The sequence below is a fragment of the Nicotiana attenuata genome, unplaced genomic scaffold (genome assembly GCF_001879085.1).
Source record: "Nicotiana attenuata strain UT unplaced genomic scaffold, NIATTr2, whole genome shotgun sequence".
Lineage (NCBI taxonomy): Eukaryota > Viridiplantae > Streptophyta > Magnoliopsida > Solanales > Solanaceae > Nicotiana > Nicotiana attenuata.
The window spans coordinates 101,025-126,419 of record NW_017670318.1 but is presented as its reverse complement, the minus strand read 5'-3'; the positions used below and the strand labels follow the sequence as shown (position 1 = coordinate 126,419).

General features: G+C 38.8%; 1 protein-coding gene and 1 non-coding gene across 2 annotated transcripts; one reads left to right on the top strand and one right to left on the bottom strand.

Annotated features, from left to right (window-relative positions):
• Nucleotides 1-2,868: 2,868 nt before the first annotated feature.
• Nucleotides 2,869-2,940, bottom strand: TRNAK-UUU. The gene has a single exon. It is a non-coding gene; the product is annotated as a tRNA-Lys (tRNA).
• Nucleotides 2,941-3,034: 94 nt separating this feature from the next.
• On the top strand, nt 3,035-24,405 carry LOC109237764 (importin-5-like). Its single transcript, XM_019404129.1, has 21 exons — nt 3,035-3,402; nt 3,560-4,821; nt 5,075-5,275; nt 6,006-6,110; nt 6,213-6,278; nt 6,363-6,521; nt 6,900-6,974; nt 7,053-7,267; nt 8,101-8,204; nt 8,642-8,737; nt 8,823-8,950; nt 9,081-9,137; nt 9,765-9,950; nt 10,066-10,158; nt 10,258-10,343; nt 10,423-10,489; nt 10,578-10,644; nt 10,748-10,884; nt 22,662-22,753; nt 23,273-23,339; nt 23,989-24,405. The coding sequence occupies exons 1-21, from the start codon at nt 3,348-3,350 to the stop codon at nt 24,169-24,171; spliced, it is 3,501 nt and encodes a 1,166-aa protein (XP_019259674.1). The 5' UTR covers nt 3,035-3,347; the 3' UTR covers nt 24,172-24,405.
• Nucleotides 24,406-25,395: the final 990 nt, after the last annotated feature.

Below are 25,395 nucleotides of genomic sequence, written 5' to 3'. Positions count from 1 at the left end.
TAAGAATATTCTTTACTGTAAATAGAAACATACCTTATTTAGGGTTCCCCTATTATATAAGGGGACCCCAATCATTTGTAACATCATCTAATCGTTGAGCAAAGAATATACTCTCTACTTTTTGCCTACTGTTCATTAGAATTGTCCTTTGCTCTACTACTCTTACTTTACTTTTCTCGCTTAATTATTCTTACTGCTCTAATCCCACCTCGAGGTCGCTGCTGCTGAGTTATATTGGTTTGATTCACTTATTTCTTTCACTTCTACTTCATATTTCTAGATTATTAATTATTATTGAATCTAATCAGATATCTTTAAAATCACAAATCAAATTTAATTGTTACTCGTAGTTTCGAGGTAAACAATATTCTTTCACACTGGAAACAACATTTGGAGATTATTCAAATATGAAGTTTTTTTTGTTGCAATCTAGTCTATTATTTTAACTTAAAAAATCAGATATAGAGAATTAATATATTGCAAACGTGGTTGAATCACAGAAACTTAAACCTTTTTCTAGTGAAATTTGAAAAAAAGAAGAGCATTTGAAGTTGAAATAGAAAAGAAGGTATATGATAAAAAAGAAACGATATTTTGAATAACATCAAAAACCTTTTGTTTCATAGTTTAGAACGAGATAATAGTAGACAAAAGAAGTTTGTAAACTTATTAAGAAGGGTTTTTGGGCCAAACACAGTGGAGTTTAGTGAAATAACAAAAAATAATTTCTAATAATGAAAGTATGACGATTAATACCGAGGAAAGAACTATATTTAACGACTATTAGCTTCCCGATTTTCAAGTGTCAAGTCCTGAGGGCTTGTGTCGGTTGAAAGCTTCCTTTTTTAATTCCTACACTTATTTATCAAAAAGCGTCCTAGCTTAAGGTACTCACCTAGCGAAGTTTATCCTAAAGAAAGTGGTGTTAAGTATTGTTTGGTGTTTTTCTTTGAAAATAAAATTGGATAACTCTTTATTTTTCCACCCATGCTTTTCGTTAGCCAACAACCAATAAAAGTAATTTATACTTCTTTATTACTCTTACATGCAATTAAAAGGAACGAGGCCAAAAAGTCGAAATTGAACCCGACGAGTGAATACTTATTGATATGAGAAAATCTCACTTTATATTCATTAAATTCAAACTATTTACCCTTAAATATCCATACCTAAACTATTTACTTTTCCTACCTATGCAATCAATACTATTTACCCGCCCACATAGTTTCTATATATCGGATCCAAGTCACATTATCAAATCGATCCAGCACTGCAAGAATCGATTGGGGGTTTGAACACGCAAAGGGCATTACTACTCCATTGGTCTCCATTGGTAAGTGGTAACTTTTCAGTAAATTTTGCAGCATTAACACGCAAATGGCATTACTACTTCATTGGTCTCCAATTAAATGTAGCTAATATTATTCTTTGATGTGTAGATTGTACCTTTGATGCTGGTTTTTGGAGATTTATTGTACAAAAATTTAAATCCACCATTGACGGACCTTGAAGCTTGAAACTCATAACTTGGTTTGTTTGAGTTTTTAATTGTTTTGATCCGATCCTGTATGGGTTAGTTTGGAAAGTTGATTGGAGGTTGTAGCTAAAGTTTTAGTCAATTTGGTGGAGATTTTGTAGTAAATTTTAGAAATTTGGGTTGAAATATAGTTGAACCAGAGAAGAAGACGAATTTGTATTGTATACCCAAATAGTATACAAATATACCATTTTAGTATACAATTCATTCCAACTATATATCCTATTAGTATAGCTATATACTATATTGGTATCATATGTTAGTTGAATTATTTTTTGGTTGTTTTAGCTGCATTTAATTGGTACAATATTTGATTTTCTTTTAATAATAGTAATATAGTACAATATCTTGAAATACCTTATATTAATATGTGGTACACTATTTTTTTTTTATTTTTCTCTTTATGCATGTGTGTTATGTAATAGTAGTATAGTCATATAGTTGCCGGGAATTAACTAGTAAAACTGTATACCATGTTGGTATAGTTATATGCCATATTGGTATCATATGGTAGTTTGAACATTTTTTTGGTTGTTTTAGCTGCATTTTAAGTGAATTTTATTATGAAATTATTTATATCAAAATGAGTTGCAATAATGCTGGAATTTTTGTGTGCCGATGGACATAAATTATGTGTATTAATAGTTTTTATAGTTATAGTCAATTGTTGGAACGACCCCATAAAACTATATACCCTCTTAGTATACGAAATGAGCAAGTTGTTTTGCGAATATTTAGTTTGCAATACGAGCATGTAATACTTCTATTGCGTCCTTTGATGTTTTGGTAGAGTAGTATAGTCGCAGATAGTTGTAGCAATATTCTAGAGAAATCATATGCTCTTTTGGTATACATATATACCATATTGGTATCACATGGTACTAAAAGTCTTTTTCGCTACTTATACTTTTCTTGTATTTTTTAATATTTTATTATCATTTTTATCACAAAAATATAGTACTAAATTTCTTTCTTTACTTTAATGAATCCACAATAAAGCCAAAAAAGAAAACATTACACTATTACGGGTGTGTTTGGTATGAAAGAAATATTTTCTAAATATATTTTTCAGTTTTAATTTTTATATTTATTGGTTTAAAGGTTCAAAATTTTACAAGTTACAAAATTATGAGTTGGGAGGTTTATGTGTTTGGAAGTTATTTTCCTTAATTTGCGTACCAAACACCTACATCTTCTTCATTTTTCCTCCCTTTCTACAAGCTCATTTTCCATTGGTTTCTATCAGTCCAAAAATGGTTGTTGGCTTGGATATTACCACAACTCAAGAATTAGGAAAATCCGGATTGGTTCTTGTCTTCTTGATGAAAAAGCGCCGTCTGTGGGGATCGAACCCACGACCACGTGGTTAAAAGCCACGCGCTCTACCACTGAGCTAAGAAGGCTGGTTGCTTGAGTGTTGGATATTATAAATAATAAAAAATAAGTAGCAAGTAGTATTTCCAACGAGCCATCTCCTTCGATCTTTTCATTTTTATTTTTGTGAGAAGGGCAAAAAATGCTTCTCCTAGAGGAAATAGAATAAATTTGCAATCTGTTTGAATTTGGTCTCAAATATGTCTCTACAGTCAGTGAACTGCTTCAAATTTCCCCTCAAACCCTCAAATTCATTGATCTAACTAAAACTTGCTTTTTACAACAAAATTTCGCAAGCCGGAAAACCCACTTCCGCCATTGAAATCATGGAAAAAACTAGGAGTAATATATCAAACACCAAAGAAAATCTGAAAACCTCAAGAAGCAGAGTGCTACCAAAATCTCAAAATCATACACAAAGCATTCATTCTCGGAAATGACGATGCCTGTTATGAGACTATGGAATGTAGCTGAGATGGGAAATTTTGTCGGTAAGAGCATAACTCAATCATATAAGTAATACTCTTTTCTCCCTTTTTTTGGTTGTAAAAACAATCATATTTACATAGAGTACATTCACCTCATTGTCTTTCTGTCTCTCCTCTCTCTCTCACAAATCCTTAGTCGTCTCTTTTTCTTTTAATACAGTTATGGATAGCGAGTTGACTCAGCTCCAAAAGGACCAGATGGAGGCCATTCTTGGGTCTGAGTCTGAGCCATTTGAAACCTTTATTTCGGATCACATAGAGAGCTCCGAGGAAAAAGATTCGGAGGCTAAGTCAATGTTTGAGATGATGAAGCAGAAGGATCCTGACTCCTTTGCTCTTAAGCTTGCTGAGTTTCTTGGCCCTTCCCATGACCTTTATTACCGTGAAGAATGTGCTGTTCTCCTCAACAAGTTGCTTACTGATGACGATGATGACGACTTATGCACTTGGCGCGATCTAAGTCTCTCCACTCAATCCACCATCAAATTTATAATGCTTAATCGTATGAGCCTGGAAGAATCAGAATTCATCATCCTAAAGCTCACTAACATAGTTTCGAAGCTGGCTGCTTCACTTCTCCCAAATAACAAATGGCCTGAATTGTTTCCCTTCTTGTATCAATGCCTCACTGATGATTCAACTTCAAACAACCACTTAAAATTTTGTTCTTTCTTAGTATTTGGGATGCTAGCTGACGACATAGGCGAAACAATAGTCCCTTGCATAAAGAATTTGCACCCACTATTCCTTAATACACTGAATGATGATACCCTCTTTCTCAACGCGAGGATCGCTGCCACAAGAGCTGTGATCAGCTTCATTCAGTGTGTACCGGCCAATTCAAATGAGAATGAGCGGTTTCAAGATCTATTGCCAGGTATGATGAGGACATTGACTGACGGGTTGAGCATAGGTGATCAGGAGGATCTAGCACGGTATGTGCTGGATTTTTTCATTGAGTTGGCGAAGAATGAGCCTAGGTTCTTTAGGCGGCAACTAGTGGTTGTTGTGGGTTCAGTATCAGATATAGCAGAGGACGAGAAATTGCAAGAGGGGACAAGGCACTTGGCAGTTGAATTTTTGATAACATTGGTTGAGGCTAGGGAGAGGACACCTGGGATGATGAAGAAGTTACCGTTGTTTATTAGCAGATGTTTTACAATGTTACTGAATTTATTACTAGATATTAAGGATGACCCCGCTTGGCATAATGCCAAGGACGTGGATGATGATACAGGGACTACAAGTAACCACCATGTTGGTAAGAAGTGTTTAGAGCGGTTTTCTATTGCATTAGGAGGTAAGTCTATTAGTTATATTGCTATAGAGCAGCTGTGTGCTTATGCGGCTGCCCCAGACTGGAAGAAGCGCTATGCAGCTCTGTTTGCACTTGCTCAGATTGCTGAAGGTTGCTCAAAGCTGGTACAACAACTGTCTTAGTTTATTTACTATGGCTATGGTTTAATTATAACGGATATAATATATTATTTCAAGTTGTAGCATTTAGGAGGTGTTCTTTTTTCCTCTGGCATACCGCGTAAATTTATAAGATAGTTTGCCCCTATTACTCTACCTGAATGCTTTACACTATGTTTATTGTTTGAAGTTATCTCTTTGATTTATTTATTTTCATAGGAAATTACCTCAGAATCATGGCTTTCCTTTGCTATTACAGGTGATGATTAAGAATCTGGAGCAACTAGTGAATATTGTTCTTAATTGTCTCCAAGATCCTCATCTTCGAGTCAGATTGGCTGCTTGCGAGGCAATTGCCCGGTTGTCGAAGTTCTTCTGTCCAAATTTTCAAGAACAATACCATAACCAAGTAGTTCCTGCATTAACTGCAGCTGTTGATGATAAACATCAACGAGTGCAGGTTTGTCCTATGTGATATGTACTATTCCGGGATGCTGCAAGTTTTCCAAAGAGCAAAAGCAAACTAAAAGAAGATTAGATTATCATTGAAACATGAAACAACCAACAAGGAGGTCTCAAACCATACAGTTGAAGTTCTTTAATACCCATCTAATTTTTAAAATTGTATTTTATTATATTGGTAAAGTCTATTTAATTTAATTTGTAAAATTGTGTTTTAATCCATAAGAGAATTTTGATTCCACGGCTGCCGGAGTTGGCTCTTAATCAAATCGCTCATCTTATTGCATTCTGCTAGATCTTTTTGAGATACTCTGAGGAGTATCTTTCCTAACAGGTCCTCAAGACCTCAGCAATCACTGTTGCCTTTCCGAAACATGAGGCTAATTAAGGATGTATTGTGCGACATCCCGTCTAGAATTTCGTACAATTAGTTTTGTTTTATTATATCTAATACATTGGCTTCGGCTGTATGTTTATGAAAATTTTATTTGATGACATTATTTTGGTTGCAATAAGAGCTTTCTTGCTGAATTACGATAACGTTTAGTGATTGTAATATATGAAATTATAAAGGAAGTAATTATTACTAAATGTCAGGGGAGGTATCTAGAGAGTACCCTTAAATAAAGTTTTGAAAAAATGCATAAGCTTAAAGATATGGTAAATGTGAATCCAGTCAGTTGCTGATGCCAACTAATTTAGTCCTTTTACTTTTTTGGCTTTTTTAGGCATGTGCTGCGGGAGCTCTCTCAGCTTTCTGTGGGCCCGTCAAGCCAGAAACTTTGTTACCTTACCTAGATGGAATAGTTAACAAACTGCTTGTACTTCTACAGGTGTGCGAATATAGAGGCCACCAAATTACAGAGGTATGTCACTGCCAATAAGTGCAAGAGACTAATAGTGTCTTTTTCGGCTTTTTCTTGCTTGAAATGCAGAATGGTGAACAAATGGTCCAAGAAGAAGCATTATGGACATTGTCTCGTCTAGCTCAATGTGTTGGGGTATTAACTGGTGCATTTATTCTTGACTCAGTTCTTTATGCTTATGTTATCAAGCATGAAGGCTGATATATTGTACGTCAACAGGAGCACTTCCGGACCTATTATGATACTGTTATGCCACACTTGAAAGCTGTATCAATAAAGACAGATCTTAATCTCATTCTTCGTGCCAGAGCAATGGAGTGCATAAGCTTTGTTGGGTTTGCTGGTGGCAAGGAGAAATTTAGAGAAGACGCAGAGCAGGTCCTCTTACCAACTATTCCCAGTACTGAACACATATTTATTAAACACCTACATTGATGCCATACTCATAGGGTACAGAACACATCTTTTTTAGTTCCTCACTCATGGGATGGTAAACACGTATACTGATGCCATTGACTGGGATTGCTTTGTGCTTGTGTCATTTGTTATGCTTTGTAAGATGGATTACTCTTGTTTGGTTTACTACTTCTTTCAACAATTATGTGCAACAAAATTATGACAGTGATATCTGTCCGCCTCTCTTGGCATTGTTTTTCTTCTCTTGGTGTTTGGTGGGGTGCGCTTATTGTCTTTTGGTCATTTCTCAACATAGAACTTACTTTTTATTTGTTTCCTTTTTTGTTGTTGTCATTAAAGGCTATGGAAGTGCTTATATCATTACAAGGATTACAAACAAATAGGGACGATCCTCCTACTAAGTACTTGCTAATAGTATGTGTAAATCACTTAATTTTAAGATCAGATTTCTTTTTAGATTGGCCGCCTTTTATTTTCTTAATTTCATTGCAGGCATGTACTAGAATTTGCAATTGCCTGGAACAGGATTTTCTTCCTTATATGAGTGCAGTCATGCCGTTTATGATTCATTGTGCTCAACTTGAACCCGCTGCGACTAGCTTTGCGGGGTTGGTCCTGCGCGGCTACGCTATGATATTAGAGGAAGACTTCTACCCATGGATTCCCCAGGTTGGTGTTGCTCTCAAATGCACACACACAGTCGACAAGTAATAAAGAAGTGAGTCAAGTATCGTTCCTACGGGGACTTACGATTAACTTTTAACCATATTAAACTAATTCTGAATATCTAAACTAGAAAGGTTGCTTGATTATTGAGAATGATTATAACTACTAAAAGTTTGAAGCAAGGAAAATAATTTGATCAACACACACATAAAGGTTTTGGATTCTAATGGGAGATAGTATTCTAGAGTTATGGTATATCTAACAGTTGAATTCGACAGTTAAATTGACAGGAAAAATTTTACCCACAGAAATATCTCAATTTCTACTCGCCTATTCATACCAGGAGGTCACGGGTTCGAGCCTTGGAAACAACCTCTTGCAGAAATGCATGGTAAGGCTGCATACAATAGACCCTTGTGGTCCGGCCCTTTCCCGGACTCCGCGCATAGCAAGAGCTTAGTGCACCGGACTGCCTTTTTTTTTTCTTTTCTTTTCTATTCATACTAGTGTAACACCTACATGTCTATGTAATTAGAAATAATAAGAACACATTAATTCCTATAAAACAATTAAGAAAGGCAATTAAGTATATTCTATCTTAATTATGAATCAGGTCCAAAAATTTGTCCTAATCAATCCTATTACAATCAAGAAATACTTTTTTCAAGTTCACTTCAAGATTTGTAGGATAGTATTCAATTGAGATAAAAAATCAAATAATTAAGCTCAAGATTGAATAAATAACCCAATAGAAATCAATTTGTCAAATCAAAATTCAAATATCAACAATCGTGTTGAACCATCAACCATAATCATAGAAATAAATAAACTAGCCACTCATGCTCATCAATTTGTCAAATAAAAATCCACTCAGCTTCAGACCCAGAGCGCGGTACTCGCGCTTTAAGCTCGAAAATAGCTCTGCTAGAACTCTCGCTGCGAGGATCGCCTCGGGAGCTCAGGTTCTCTTCCAGGTCTGTAGCACGTGATGAAGCGTGCATTTAAGGGACTTTACTGCAAAGTGTGAAATTCCAATACTCAGAAATTCCTCCCCTCTCGCGTTCTGCGAGGAGATTTTTCTAGCCTGGTTCCATCTGGGTGCGATGGTCATGCGTCGCCTGGCACCTCTGTAGCCCAAAATTTTCCCCTTTTCTTTCCAATTTGTTTTAAAATACCGCTAAGGGATTCCATTAACTACTGGTCCATGTAAAAACAATTATTGAGCATAGTTGGTCATATTTAACACTAAATTCATCAGAGGAGGGGTAAAATTGGGAGAAATTTAACACAAACACATTAAATATGCCCAACATCATTTGGCATGAATAATCACCTTCCCATTTTCTTTTTTCTCATGTGCTGTTGAGTGAGGTCAAATTCAGCAATTGATATCAATCGCTTACTGCATGAATCAGGTTGTTTCAGTCTTTGCATGAATCAGGTTGTTTCAGTCTTTGTTCCACTTTTGAAATTCTATTACCACAACGAAGTCAGGAATCAGGCTGCTAAAGGTGAGAATTCTCGTGATTTCATATGGTTTCTTTGTTTTCATGTAAATCCTCCAACTGCTGATGCCATTTTATTTGTTTGTTTAAGCCATGGCCCCCCTGTTGCGTTCTGCTAAATTGGCTGTTGAGAAAGGCATTGCTCAAGATGGAAGTGAGTCATATTTCACAAAGTTGTCAGGCGATATAATACTGTCTATGGTAGAAGCTTTGCATGAGGTTGTCCTTAACATCAGTACTTATGTTGTTTCTTATTTTCTTTTCTTTTTTCTTTTTGGGTGAGGAAAATGTTTAAGTTCAGACTATTTGGATAAAGAGAAAGTGACACTTGATTTATTATCTCTTGCAGGAGCCTATGACAGAAATATGTGCAGTCATGTTGGATGAATTGAATAGTTGCCTGCAGGTTTGGTTATGTCTAACAGTCTAAGTCAGTTTCCTTGATACTCTTGATCTAAGTGTGCAGTGTTTTCCTATTTTGTGGTATCTTTCTTTTGAGCTGTTCATGTTCCAACTTGATCATACTGTTGGCCTTTACATTCCACACAGTTAATAACTTCAGTTTCTTCTCCTTCAATAGAGATCTAAACAGAAAACTCGTCCAGACTCTATCAGTTATATTCTACTAGAAGCAAAAGAAAGCTTAATACATCTCTTAGACAGAGGAAGACACGGGGATCAAGTAAAGTAGGAGCTCTCTATTTAATTCTTCCTATGTGTGTAAATTTATACCTACAAAGACATGGTTAAACTTTAATAAAGTGCTATTGAATCAAATTTACGGCAGATAGCGCAATCACAAAGTTCTCTTGGCATGACTAGGTAAAACTAGTGAGTCTGACAAACAGGCTATTAACTTTGTCTTAGATTGACTCTATAGAGAAAATTCTTTCCAGTAAACCCCTGTTAATTCAACTTATATATGGCTATTGTTTAAACTTTCCACTAGTACTGTCAAAACAACAAATAGCAACAGTGGCAGAAAAAAGGATACGATTTTCAGGTTCTGTGGTCCTTCTGTTTCTTCTTTCAGATCTGTGGCCCACTTCTCAATGAAAGTCAGCTTCGCCTTATTGTGGATGAGCTAAAGCATGTCATTACAGAAAGTTCAAATAGAAAAGGAAAACTCGCAGAGAGAGCAAAAACAGAAGATTTTGATGCTGAGGAAGCTGAATTGCTGAAGGGTGAAAATATGCAAGAAGATCTAATTTTCTCCCATGTATGTTCCTTTTTTTAAGAATGAAGTTCAGATACAAGTGGCACACTGTTGTCTTTGTGCAGTCTTTCACTTTGATTCTGCAATTATTCTTGAATAAGGTAAACTTTTTTATCAGGTTGGTGCAATATCGGATACGTTGATAAAAAACTTCAAGGTTGCTTTCTTGCATTTCTTTGACGAGCTGTCATCATATCTTTTTCCTATGTGGGTAAGTTCAGGGCATGATAGCCACATTCATTCTAGCACTCTGGTTTGTTTAGTTATCTATCTTATTGTTTATTTTTTAATTTTTCTTGCTTCTATGAAGGGCAAAGATATAACAGCTCAAGAGAGATGTACATCAATTTATATCTTTGGTGGTCTTGTCGAGGAGTGCCCTGAAGCGGCTCTAAAGTGGGTTTGTCTGTATGCGTTTTTCTTAAATGGTTGGAGTCAAAGTTTTGAATTTTTTTTAATTTCCTATGTCAACTAGGTACTGTGATGTATTTCTACCTTTGTTCTTGGATGCAAGCAATGACAAATGCCCGACTATTAGACAGGTTTGCGTATCTTAGTGGTTGTCGAGTGATTTTTTTATTCAAGTTTCTCACCATATGATTTAACCAAATACCATTATGATGTGCTTAGTGTGCTCTTTATGGACTTGGGCTTTATGCGGAATATGGTGGTTCTGTTTTCAAACCTTTTGTTAGAGGTATGTAACATTGAATGTGATATTGAGATCCTTCTCATCATGTGGAACTGGACGACAGTAATACTGTATTTTTGTATTTACTAAATATTGTGACATGATTCAGAGGCTACTTCAAGGATCAATGTAGTGATAATGCATTTTCGGGCTCGTGAACTTGAGAATGAACATGCATATGATAACGCTGTTTCTGCACTTGGTAAGATATGTCAGTTTCACCGGGAAAGTATTGACTCAGCCCAGGTTTGTCCTTATCAAATCCCTAAAGTTTATATGTTTATGCATTCTTATGACTTAATGGTCATTTATACTTGGGTTGGAATTCTGAAATGTAAGGTGTACATTTAAGGTCTTTAGTGCCTACTTCATTGCATGTATCGACTAGTTTGAAACCTGCAATTAGTTTTTTTATCCATCCTAATATCCGTCTTAAAGCAGTTGCATTAGTCCTATAACTTAACAATTGCATTAGAATAGGATATAGTAGTGTGATGAACTTCATAACCATACTTGTACATATCTAGAAGAGTTTCCAGTAACTCCTGTCTTACTTATTTACATATTTCATCCTTTATTTGGTGAGTGTTTTAGTTAACCCGACAAGGCGACAAGAATATTTTTGTTCTATGCAATTTAATTTGATTAATAATTTAATAAGTGATCAATATGCTTGTAGCTGAGATGAGGATGTTGGAATGAATGTGTGGGCATACCAGGTTGGATAAGATTAGGAATGAAGTTATTCGAGATAAGGTGGGAGTGGCCCTTTTGAATGATAAGATGCGGGAGGCGAGGTTGCGATGGTTCGGGCATGTTAAGAGGAGAAGCATAGAAGCCCCAGTTAGGAGGTTTGAGAGGTTAACCTTGGTGGGTATGAGGAGGGGTAGAGGTAGGCCAAAGAAGTCTTGAGGAGAGGTGATTAGGCAAGATATGACGCAACTGGAGCTTACTGAGGACATGACTCTTGATAGGAGGGTGTGGAAGTCAAGGATTAGGGTAGAAGGTTAAAGGATAGTCGAGCGTTTCCCTTTGTCTTCTTCAGTTCGACAACATTAGTGTTAGTTTGTTTTCCCTTTGTTCTTAGATTGTTAGTACTACCATTTAATTGCTACCTTGGCTTCGACCCTCTTTTTATCTTCTTGTTGTTTATACTTGTAATAGAACAAGGTATGGAAAAATAGTTCATATCTTATTCCATGAAGCAATCTGTACATATACATGTACAAGGATTCTAACTATGGAAATAATCAAAAAAGGAAAAAGGAAAATCCTATAAATATGCTATCAAATCCCTAAAATCATGTTATCATGTATATTACAAGGAATATGACTACATTCATTCTATCATGAATGTGGATTCCCTACAATTATGCTATCATGTTTATTACAAGGAATATGACTACATTCATTCTTTAACACTCCCCTCAAGCTGGAGCATAAATATTGATCATGCCCAGCTTGTTATAAAGGTAATCAACTCTGGTTCCATTCAATGCCTTAGTGAACAAATCAGTTAGTTGCTCTCATGTCTTCACGTAGCCAGTGGAAATCAAGTTTTCCTGAATTTTCTCACGAATAAAATGGCAGTCGACCTCAATGTGTTTAGTTCTTTCATGATACACCGGATTTGAGGCAATATGAAGAGCAACTTGATTATCACACCAGAGTTTTGCCGGTGTATGATGTTTCAACCCAATTTCAGTTAGAAGATGATGTATCCACATAATCTCAGACGTAGACTGTGATATAGCTCTATACTTAGATTTTGCATTGGATCGAGATACAACATTTTGCTTCTTACTCCTCCATGATACCAAGTTTCCTCCAACAAAAACACAATAACCTGTAGTAGATCTTCTATCATTTTTGGATTTAGCCTAGTCAGCATATGCAAAACACTCGACACGAGTATGGCCGTGATTGCTATACAATATTCCAAGTCCAGGAGCTCCTTTCAAGTACTCCCTCCGGTCCACAATAAGTGACCAATTTTCTTTTGGCACGCCTATTAAGAAAATACTAAATTCTATACAAAAATACTTAGCATGACTAAACTACCCTTAATTAAATATTTAATGTGAGGAGTAAAAAAATTTTTTAGGGATATGTACATAAGGGTAAATTTGTACAAACAAATTGAATTTTTTCTTGATTATATAAATGGACACTTATTTTGGACCAAAATAAAAAAGCAAATTGGTCACTTATTGTGTATCGGAGGGAGTAACATAGAATATGTTCCAAAGCTTCCCAATGTTTGACCGTAGGTGCGGACATGAATTGGCTAACAACACTCACAGCAAAAGCAATATCTGGACGAGTCAGAGTGAGATAGTTCAACTTTCCAACTAATCTCCTATATCTCTCGGAAGAATTCCCTTCATGCTTCTATTCACTTCTACTACCAAAAAGTATCTCAGTTGGCCCAAATCCTTCGTATGAAACTTAGTATGCAAGAAAAACTTGAGGGAAGAGATTCCCGCATAGTCACTTCATGTGAAAACAATGTCATCAATATATACAACTGGGAGAATAGTGCCAACTGCTGATTGCCGATAAAAGATTGAGTGATCACACTTGCTCATTTTCAGTCTAAACAATGAAAAAAACAACGGTTAGTCATAAAAACCTACTACCAACAGAAAGCGAGACTGCGTGCCAATACTACTGTTATGAACACTCTAGGCTACCTACTCTACTACCGTAATCCTCGACTTCCATGCCTTTCTATCCAGGGTCATGTCCTCGGTCAGCTGAAACTGTGCCATGTCTTGCCCAATCACCTCTCCCTACCTCTTCTTTGGCCTACCTCTACCTCCCCGCAGGCCCTCGAATGTCAACCTCTCACACCTCCTCACCGGCGCGCCTGTGCTCCTCCTCCTCACATGACCAAGCCACCTAAGCCGCGCTTCCCGCATCTTGTCCTCAATAGGGGCCACACCCACCTTATCGCGATTAACCTCATTTCTAATCCTATCTAACCTGGTGTGCCCGCACATCGATCTCAACATCCTCATCTCTGCTACCTTCATCTTCTGGACATGAGCGATCTTGACTGGCCAACACTCAGCCCCATACAACATCGTCGGTCTGACCACTACTCTGTAGAACTTACCCTTAAGTTTCGGTGGCACCTTCTTGTCACATATTACACCGGAAACGAGTCTCCATTTCAGTCATCCCGCCCCAAGATGTGTGACATCTTCATCAATCTCCCCATCCCACTAAATAATAGACTCAAGGTACTTAAAACTTACTCTCCTCGGGATGACTTGTGAGTCCAGCCTTACCTCCCCTTCCCCTTCTTGAGTCTCACCACCGAGCTTACACTCCAAGTATTCTGTCTTGGTACTGCTCAACTTGAAACCTTTAGACTCCAGGGTCTGCCTCCATACCTCTAACTGCGCGTTCACACCGCCTCACGTCTTGTCAATCAATACAATATCATCTGCAAATAGCATGCACCACGACACCTCCCCTTAGATGTGGCGCATTAGTACGTCCATCGCCAGGGCAAACAAAAAAGGGCTGAGTGCCGACCCCTGATGCAACCCCATCATAACGGGAAAATGATCCGAGTCCCTACCTACTGTCCTCACTCGGGTCTGTGCTCCATCATACATGTCCTTAATCACCCTAACGTAGGCAACATGTACACATCTAGCCTCCAAACATCTCCACAAAACCTACATCGGAACTTATCGTTTGCCTTTTCTAAGTCGATGAACAACATATGCAAGTCCTTCTTCTTCTCCTTATACTACTCCATTAATCTCCTAACAAGGTGGATGGCTTCTATAGTCGAACGCCCCGGCATAAACCCGAACTGGTTCTCGGAAATAGACACATTCCTCCTCACCCTTAGCTCTACCACTCTCTCCCAAACTTTTATAGTATGGCTAACCAGCTTGATACCCCGATGGTTATTGAAATTTTGGATATCACCCTTGTTCTTGTATACAGGAACCATCGTGCTCCACCTCCACTCTTCGGGCATCTTGTTCGTTCTAAAAATGACATTAAATAACATAGTGAGCCACTCCAAGCTTGCCTTGCCCGCACTCTTCCAAAACTCCACTGAGATTTCATCCGGCCCGGTCGCTTTGCCCCTGCTCATCTTACGCATAGCCCCCTCCACTTCATCAACTCTAATCCGCCTACAATACCCAAAGTCACACCGACTCCTAGGGAGCTCCAAATCACCCGATACAATGCTCTTGTCCCCCTCCTCGTTCAAGAGACTATGAAAGTAGGTCTGCCATCTCCGGCGGATAAGCCTCTCATCCAACAATACTCTACCTTCTTCGTCCTTGATGCACTTCACTTGGTACAAGTCACGACCTTCCTTTCTCGTGCCTTGGCTAACCTGAACAACCTCTTATCCCCACCTCGGCCCTCGAGTTCCTCATACAAAGGACTAAAAGTTGCAGTGTTGACCGCCGTAACTGCTAGTTTTGCCTCTTTCTTAGCCAACTTATATTACTCCCCATTCGCCCTCTTCTCCTCCTCATCTACACTTTCCACTAGCTTCAGATACGCCGCTTTCTTGGTTTCCACTTTTCCTTGCACCTCTCCATTCCACCACCAGTCGCCCTTGTGACCACCAGATTAACCCTTTGAGACCCCTAATACCTCTCTCGCGGCTTCCCTAATACAATGCAGAGTCGTGGTCCACATAGCGCTTGCGTCCCAACTACTACTCCAAGCCCCCATAGTCAGCAGCTTGACCCCCAAATCCTGCGCTTTAACTTCCGTCAAGGCTCCCAACTTTGATCATATGTTGGCTATACATCGCCCTCTTCCTCCTCTTCCTAGTGATCTCAAGGTCCTTGACCAGGAGCTTATGAAGGGCGGAGAGGTTCTCACTCGAGATGACCTTGCAATCCGTGCAAAGACTTCTATCGAACTTCCTGTAGAGTAAATATTCAATCCGAGTCTCGGCCACCGAACTCGGAAGGTGACCAAGTGCTCACTCTCTTCGGGAAACTCGAGTTTGCTATCACCAAATCAAATGCTCTAGCAAAGTCCAGCAGAGATGTTCCTCCTCCGTGTCTATCTCAAAAATCAAAGCCACCATGCACATCATCATACCCCCCAGACGTCGCTCCAATGTGGCCGTTAAAATCTCCTCATATGAAAAGCTTCTCGGTATGCGGGATACCACGCACCATCACATCCAAATCATCCCAGAAACGCCTCTTGACTTCCTCATCCAAGCCTGCTTGGGGTGCGTACCACTGATTATGTTCAAAGTAAAACCTCCAATAACTAGCTTAATAGTCATCAACCTGTCATTCACCCTCCTAACCTCCGCCATTAGTTCACGAAGGTCCTTATCAGCCAAGATACCTACGCCGTTCCTGCCCCCCACCCTCCCAGAATACCATAGTTTGAACCTGTCCACATCCCGCGCCTTATCTCCTACCCTCCTAGTCTCCTGTACACAAGCTATATTAATCTTCCTTTTCTCGAGAATCTTCGCTAACTCTACAGATTTAGCAGTCAAAGTTCCTATGTTCCAAGACCCCACTCTCAGCCTAGTAGCTCCCTTAGCCCTCTTACCCCCTGCACCCCCTCCTCGCGATGACACCCCCGAGGACAAGACCTTACCCTCCCATCGTTCACCAAAGCCACTATAATCTAGGAGTCACTACGCAAGCACTATCCCGAAAACAAGCGACAAAAATAAAATAAATAACCGAAATATAATCTACCACTAAAGGTCGCAAAACAGGTGAAGAAATTAAATAAAGGAACTAACGGGAACTATAATCTACAACTAAGTGTCAGAAAAACAGGTGAAGAACTAAAATAAAGGCACTAAAGGGAACTATAATCTATAACTAAAGGTCAGAAAAACATGTGAAGAGATACAATAAAAGAGCTAAAGGGGACTATAATCTACGACTAAAGGTCAAAAAGAAAATGTGCAAAACTAGAGCATAACTACTAGGGGATATATTAAATAAAGATTCAAAATAAAGATGTAAACATGTAGATAACAATATAAACAAGTAGGCAAAGCTCTTACTAATACAATTAATTTGACAATGCTAGGGCAAAATACTAATTAAAGATTCAAGAACAAATAGGTAGGCAAGGATATACAATTACGCTAAATATCAAACTATTAAAATATCAAGAGAAGAGAGGAACAATAGAATCTGGATTGCAGCCCTTGAAGTTAACGGAAATCTGGCCGGCGGTGATAGATTGCGATGAGCTGGCTGAAAGGGGCAATCCGAGAAACCTGGGCCGGTCGTTTTTGATCCTCGATCACTGGGAGGAGACGCACGCGCCGGAAAGTCACCTGGACAGGAACTCAAGCGCCGGCTCGTGATGGGAACTACGGCGGAAAATCGGCTGGTCTAGGCGGAATTGGCCGATAAATCCCCACACAAGCGTAGGCGGCGAAGGCAAGAGAAATAGAGAGAAAGAAGCGCCAAGATACACGGAGTTTCGGCGCCGGATTCTGGCCAGTCGGAGTGGAGAAAGAAAGAAAGGAGGGTGGGCAGAGAAAGCAAGAGAGGGCGGAGAGAAGAAGAGTTAATACCTTACCTGGGTCACCAGCGGTGGTTCTGGCCAGTTGTGTTAAAGGGGTCAAACAGATTTGGGAAGCGAGAGCGAAAGTGATGAAAAGCAACGAGCAGATAAGACAAAAGCAACGGTACACACTTTACCTGCTCCTGATTCCCAATCTGAATCATGATTTCTTTATCGGAAAAAGAAGACGAAACCGGCGGAGAAAGGCGAGTGAAAAATGCCGGCGGGAGAAACCTCGGCAGCAACGGCGGCGACGGTACTAGCAGTGGCGGTTTGGTATGAGGGATCGAAAGAGAGATAAAGAAAAGGATATAATGCGGTTTGGTATGAGGGAAAGGAAGCAGTATCCAAAAAAATTACTCTGTAATATTCAGCAAATTAAGGGATCACAAATCTGATGCTGTATCTCAAGACTAGCTGAAGCAAATCTAATTATTACTTTTTTTAAGTATAAAACTTGTTTATTTATGGTAGTGGAAGAAAATACTAACGTAATAGCCAAAAATATAGTTTGATAGATATCGTATCACATCAAAGTTTAAAGTTTGAAGTTTCAATAATTTGTGTTAGTTTGATAGTTAAATAGTAGTAAATAACCCTAATCCCATATGTATTAGGAGTAGGACATGTATTATATATATAGGGCTCATTGTATCATTGTCAATAATTAATCAATAATATTTTCTCCCGTGCATTCTCACATGGTATCAGAGCATTGGTGAGATAATTATCGTTGTGCGTCAGTCCAACGACATCCGGGAGTAAATCAATCTGTCACCGTGCAATTTTCCGGTGACCTAAGTGACTGTTTGCGTCAAAGTCATTATTTATCAGTGTTGTGAACAAACCAACACCACCACAAGGTCCGCCGTAGCCCCACGACCAAATCTCATAAAAACCCATCGGAAAACTCATTGCCACGCGCCCTCACGTGCCGGGCAGAGTCAAGATTTTCCGGCGAGATCTGTGCACGCGCCGGGCGCGTGAGGCCCCTTCCAGCCATTTTCCGACGAACTTCCTTCAGGAAAGGTCACTCGCACAACAATTCCGAGTCGACCAGTACTATCCCTGACAAATTCCGACAACTTTGGAATTTTCCGGCGAGCTACAGTGTTTCCGGCCAGATTTTGGAGAAAGTTTCTTTTGAACAGTGTAATCGTCTTGCTTTTCCGAGCCTACCCATCAAGTTTACATCAGATTCCGACGACTTTTTTATTTTCCGACGAGCTACAGTGTTTTCGGTGAGCAGTAACAGTGAAACAGTGATTTCCAAACAATTTTCTGACCTTTTCCGGCGTGAACACTATAATGTCATTCTTATTAGAAGCCTTAGACTCACAATTCGTTGGATCGAATGCATTAAATCCAATGCAGATGGTTTCTTTACCGGATTATATTGAGTTCCTTCAGTACAAAGCACGTAAACAGACATCTTCAGGATTAGCCTCCGTTGTTCCAACAAATAGTAGCATGACTTGTGTCTCCCAATCTTCACCTTCTGAGTCTTGGGTCATTGATTCAGGTGCATCTGATCATATTTCTGGTAACAAATCTCTTTTCACTAGTATTTCATATTCTCAATCTCTTCCAACAGTTACAATGGCCAATGGGTCTCAAGCCATGGCAACTGCAATAGGTCAAGCAAGTCCACTTCCTTCCTTACCTTTAGACTCAGTTCTTTATGTTCCTGGTAGTCCTTTTAATCTCATAGCCGTTATTCGCTTAGCCAAATCACTTAAATCTGATGTTTTATTTCTTGATGACCTTGTTTTTATACAGGAACGCAGTACAGGGCGGATCATTGGTACCAGACGCGAATCAGATGGACTTTATTACCTTATCCTTGCAAAATTACATGGACTCGCATCTTGTCTTCCTCCAATAACTTGTCCCGTTACTGATTCACCAGATTTATTACATAAACGGTTAGGACATCCCAGTTTGTCAAAACTTCAGAAAATGGTACCTGGCTTATCTCACTTGTCCACTCTAGAGTGTGAGTCGTGTCAGCTCGGTAAGCATACCCGCTCCTATTTTCCGTGGCGTCTTGATAATCGAGCAGAGTCACCTTTTACTTTAGTCCATTCAGCTGTTTGGGGTCCTAGTCGGGTTAGTTCTACCTTAGGATTCCGCTATTTTGTCAGTTTCATTGATGATTATTCCAGGTGCACTTGGATATTTTTGATGAAAAACCGATCTGAGTTGTTTTCTATTTTCCAGACCTTCCACGCTGAAATTTAAAATCAATTTGGGGTTTCTATCCGCACATTTCGTAGTGATAATGCCCTAGAGTATTTGTCTTCCCCATTTCAGCAGTTCATGAACTCCCATGGGATTATTCATCAAACATCTTGTCCGTACACATCCCAACAAAATGGGGTAGCTGAAAGAAAGAATAGACATCTTATTGAAACTGCTCGTACCCTACTCATACAATCTCATGTTCCGCTGCGTTTTTGGGGGGATGCAGTTCTTACATCTTGTTATCTTATTAATCGTATGCCATCTTCAGCTATCTAAAATCAAGTTCCATTCTCTATCCTGTTTCCTCACTTACCTTTGTTCTCCCTTCCACCCCGTGTCTTTGGGAGTACGTGTTTTGTTCATGACATTACTCCAGTAAAAGATAAGTTAGCTCCTCGTGCTCTTAAGTGCATATTTCTGGGTTACTCGAGAACGCAAAAGGGATATCGATGTTATTCTCCTGACCTTCAGCGATTTCTTATGTTTGCTGATGTTACCTTCTTTGAAACCCAATCATACTTCACAGGTCCAATTAATCACTTAGATACTTCTGAGGTGCTACCCGTTCCTTCTTTTGGAGATTCAGTCCCTATCTCCCATTCATCTTACTCCATAGCTCCACCGCCTACAGTTCCAGTTGCAGCTCCACCACCTATAGCTCCAGTGTCACCACCGAGTCCAGTGCCACCACCTAGTTCAGTTCCACCAACTATAGCTACATTGCCACCACCTAGTCTAGTTCCACCAGCTATAGCTCCAGTGCCACCACCTAGTCCAGTTTAACCTTCTACAGCTCCACCACTCCTGACCTATCATCGTCGTCCGCTCCTAGCATCAGGCCCAGCTGATTCACGTCCTGCACCTGACCCTGCTAATACTGCGGACTTGTCTCCTCTTAATCAACTGATTGCACTACGAAAAGGTATACGGTCCACGCTTAATCCTAATCCTCATTATATCGGTTTAAGTTACCATCGTCTCTCATCATCCCATTGTGCATTTGTGTCATCTTTTTCCTCTGTTTCCATCCCTAAGTCTACAGGTGAAGCACTGTCTCATCCCGGATGGCGACATGCTATGATTGACGAGATGTCTGCTTTACATACGAGTGGTACTTGGGAGCTTGTTCCTCTTCCTTCGGGTAAATCGACTGTTGGTTGTTGTTGGGTGTATGCTGTCAAAGTTGGTCCAGATGGCCATGTTGATCGACTTAAGGCTCGTCTTGTTGCCAGAGAATATACTCAGATATTTGGAGTCGATTACAGTGATACTTTCTCTCCCGTGGCTAAAATTGCATCAGTTCGCCTTTTTCTATCCATGGCTGCTGTTCGCCATTGGCCTCTCTATCAGTTGGACATCAAGATGCTTTTCTTCACGGTGACCTTGAGGATGAGGTTTATATGGAGCAACCACCTGGTTTTGTTGCTCCGGGGGAGTCTAGTGGCCTTGTATGTCGGTTGCGCCGGTCCCTCTATGGTCTAAAGTAGTCTCCTCGAGCCTGGTGTGGTAAGTTCAGTACAGTTATTCAGGAGTTTGGCATGACTCGTAGTGAAGCTGATCACTCTGTATTTTATCGACATTCTGCTTCAAATCTCTTTATTTATCTGGTCGTTTATGTTGGCGATATTGTTATTACCGGCAATGATCAGGATGGTATTAGTAAGTTGAAGCAACATTTCTTTCAGCACTTTCAGACTAAGGATCTGGGCAGATTAAAGTATTTTCTGGGTATTGAGGTCGCTCAGTCTAGCTCAGGTATTGTGATCTCACAACGGAAGTATGCCTTAGATATTCTTGATGAGACAGGAATGACAGGTTGTAGACCTGTTGACACTCCGATGGATCCGAATTCTAAACTTCTGCCAGGACAGGGGGAGCCTCTTAGCGATCCTGCAAGATATAGGCGGTTGGTTGGTAAATTACCTCACAGTGACTAGACCTGACATTTCCTTTCCTGTGAGTGTTGTGAGTCAGTTTATGGATTCTCCCTGTGATAGTCATTGGGATGCAGTTGTCCGCATTCTTCGGTATATAAAATCAGCTCCAGGCAAAGGCTTATTGTTTGAGGATCGAGGCCATGAGCAGATCGTTGGATACTCAGATGCTGATTGGGGAGGATCACCTTCTGATAGACGTTCTACGTCTGGATATTGTGTCTTAGTAGGAGAAAATTTGGTGTCTTGGAAGAGCAAGAAACAGAATGTGGTTGCTCGGTCTAGTGCAGAAGCAGAATATCGAGCAATGGCTATGGCCACATGTGAGCTAATTTGGATCAAACAGTTGCTCAAGGAGTTGAAATTTGGTGAGATTAGTCAGATGGGACTTGTGTGTATAATCAAGCTGCTCTTCATATTGCGTCAAATCCAGTGTTCCATGAGAGAACTAAACACATCGAGATTGACTGTCACTTTGTTAGAGAAAAGATACTCTCGGGAGATATTGCTACAAAATTTGTGAAGTCGAATGATCATCTTGCTGATATTTTCACCAAGTCCCTCACTGGTCCTCGTATTAGTTATATATGTAACAAGCTCGGTACATATGATTTATATGCACCAGCTTGAGGGGGAGTGTTAGTTTGATAGTTAAATAGTAGTAAATAACCCTAATCCCATATGTATTAGGAGTAGGACATGTATTATATATATAGGGCTCATTGTATCATTGTCAATAATTAATCAATAATATTTTCTCCCGTGCATTCTCACAATTTGAAACAACGCAGACCTTATCCCTACCTTATGACGGTAGAGAGGTTTTTTTTCGAAAGACCCTAGGCTTATGAATAGTGAAATTTTTAATAATTTGAAATATTCTTGAAATTGGTGGAAGTGTCAAAGTTGTGAAATATCAAAGTTTGATCGTATTGTGAAACTATGATATTCTTGAAATATCAAAGTGTATTTGTATGGAATAATATTTATTTGTAAATTAGTGTCAAACATTTTTAGACTTGCCTAAATTGGAACAAATAGAGCATGTAGTTTATTTTACCATGAGATACTTTAGTGAAAAAGCTGAAAAATCCTGACATATGGTGGTTGGTGCTATCATATTTGCCTTTTGTTAATACATTCTAACAACGGTCTGTTTCATTGTGCATGTGCTCCTCACGCGAACTATACTAAAAACATATAGCTTTTTATCATTGTAGATGAAGTGACGTTCCTCGGATGTACATCATGATCTTGTTATAGTTTCTTCGCAATTCTTATTCCGATTTCTTTTGATAGATTATTCCGATTTGGTTGAACTGCCTGCCTATAAAGCGTGACTTGCATGAAGCCAAATATGTTCATGACGAGCTATGTTTGATGGTTGAAAGGTATTGGATTATTTTGCTCTAGTTTTCATCTTCATCTGCTCTTCACTTTATTATTTCAGATCCTCATTATAATTTGTTTCATATACTATATTCAATAAAACTAGAAAAGAAAGATTACAATATGGGGACATGATTAGATATGTTTTCCATTGATAAATTATGTGTTCTTAATGCCAGCATGCATATATTCCATATAAGTTTCCTAATATCACATCTTGGGAAAACTAAGCAATCATTAGCCAAACAAATTGCTCGAGGTAAAATTTTAGTATCCAGCTAGTTTTACAAGTTTACTACGATAATGCAACTGGAACAGTTTTGTTTTATTTGTTCTAGCAAAATTACGTCAAGATTATGTTTTAACAATTGATTTCCCGTTATAAACTACATTTATTTAGTGCCTATCTCTTCGTGACAGTGCCAATTTATTTTAACTTGAGTTTGCAGACTCTTAAATGCAATCTGACGAATTAATGTGTTTTTAGTCTTCACTGTTTTACCAAAGCTTCTGACTTACAGATCAGACGAAGAACTTTTGGGTCACAACTATCTACACCTTCCAAAAGTTATTTCAGTTTTTGCAGAGGTTAGTTCAAAATCGCAGCTAGCAGGTGTTAGAATGAGTTGTTCATTTGTCTTTGATATATTAAGATTTACTTTTGTATGAAAGGCAATAGAAAACCATAATGTAGTGGTTTTCATGGGAGTCTCGGACAATAGGTGTGGTTTGATTCTCTCTGTCCCCCTCTCCCTTATCACTTCCCTGTCCCCTCGTGTAATTGGGAAAAATTGAGGAAAGAAAGGCAATAGAAATCTTATGTATCTAAAGAAAAGACGTGCCTTTTTTATTTCTTAATTGCATTATATGGTAGGCAGTTGACAATTAGCTCCCATCTGTTTATTTGGGGGGCTCATTTCACATTAGTTGATTATAAATTATAATCTATTGATATGACCGTCTTAGTGTAGTGTGACATTTACATCATTATGAAGTTCATGCTGATGTAGTCATTAAGAAGTGGATCTTTGGTGCAACGACAAAGTTGTCTCCGTGTGACCTATAGGTCAAAGGTTCGAGCCGTGGAAGCATCCACTAATTCTTGCGTTAGCATAGGCCGTCTACATCACACCCCTTGGAATGCGGCCCTTCCCCCACCTAGCGTGAATGCGGAAAGCTTGTGCACGCATCGGGCTAATGTAGCCATTTAAGTAATTGAAAATTGGTTATTTTGTAGATTATATGTGCTGGAGAAGATCTTGCTACAGAAGAAACTGCAAATCGCATGATTAATCTTTTGAGGCATTATCATAAAACGCTACCACCAGCCACCTGGGCATCGGCATGGTCATTGCTATTGCCTCAACATGAGATGGAATTTGAATCCTTTTTGTTACCTGAGGAAGATGTTAACTTGTAACTAATACAATGAACCTACTAGTCTTGTGAACTTGTGGGAATAAAAAACATTTTGATGCTCAATTTTCTCTCACAAATATCATTCTTTTCAAGGTTGGTCAAATGTATAAGGTTCAGGGTCAGTTAGGGATACCAACTCTAGTTATTTTGTTCATTGTACTTTTTTGTTGTCAAATGTACTTTTTATTGTGTCAACTCATTTAGACTGAGTAATTGATTTCTAGTCTACAGCGCACTCTCTTTGTGATATGTAAAATCTTGTTCAAACAGCGCAACCTGGATTCCTAGAAAACATTACACAACAACCCTCAGTGGTCTGAAACCATCAGCGCAAGTAAGCCTTCAATTTGCTAACATCTCTAGTAAGATAATATCATCCACATATACACTAAGAGGATACATTTTTCATAACAATGTTTATTCAACCAAAATTAAGAGCAACTGAACTAAAACAACTAAATCAAGCTCAGTGCTTAAGGCCATATTAGGAGTTTATCAAAGTACTCTTTAAGGAACTCTGCCTTGCACGAACGGGTAGAAGCACCACACAATTTCACTTGCACAGATTGTTGAAGGTTGCTCAAAGAAGTACTTATTCTGTTATTTATATTCTGTTAATAGGAGTTGATAACTCATTCACATATCTAAGATCATACAGAATTCAATAGCTTCTTACAGTTGTATGCTATTCTAATGCAAGCATTTACATTTGAGTTGTAAATTCTCAGCCATATTGGTTGACTATCTTGAACTTTTTGTCTGTTAAAGACAACTTTTTATTTTATTTTTGTGTATTGGTTTATGCTTAACCCCATGGATTCAATTATAGAATGATCCAGAATTTAGAGAAAGGGATAAGTAAACAAGGTACTGATGTTATTGATGCAACAACTAGGTATATTTAGTAGATTGGGGGTAAAGCGCTCCCTAACAAAGGTGACTCCATATCTAGGGGTTCGAACCCAAGACCTTTGGTTAAAGATGAATGAGTACTTACAACTCCGCCACAACCCTTGTTGGTCATCTATACAGGAATTAGACACGGGGAAGGTGTAGGCATCTCCGTAAATAAAGATCTTAAAAGCACATCACATTAGTAGGCCCAAACAAGATGCATACTTGTAACTAACAAATACTACTCCCTTCGTCCTAATTTATGTGAAGGTTTTAACTGGATACAAAATTTACGAAATAAAGGAAGACTTTTAAAACTTGTGGTGTAAAA

Excerpts from the sequence above, each read along its gene's own strand:
- LOC109237764 (XM_019404129.1), top strand. The coding sequence starts at position 3,348 with ATGACGATGCCTGTTATGAGACTATGGAATGTAGCTGAGATGGGAAAT. Across the intron at positions 7,268-8,100 it reads TGCACACACACAGTCGACAA|CTTCAGACCCAGAGCGCGGT; the intron begins GTAATAAAGAAG and ends AAATCCACTCAG. Across the intron at positions 8,205-8,641 it reads TCAGGTTCTCTTCCAGGTCT|GTTGTTTCAGTCTTTGCATG; the intron begins GTAGCACGTGAT and ends TGCATGAATCAG.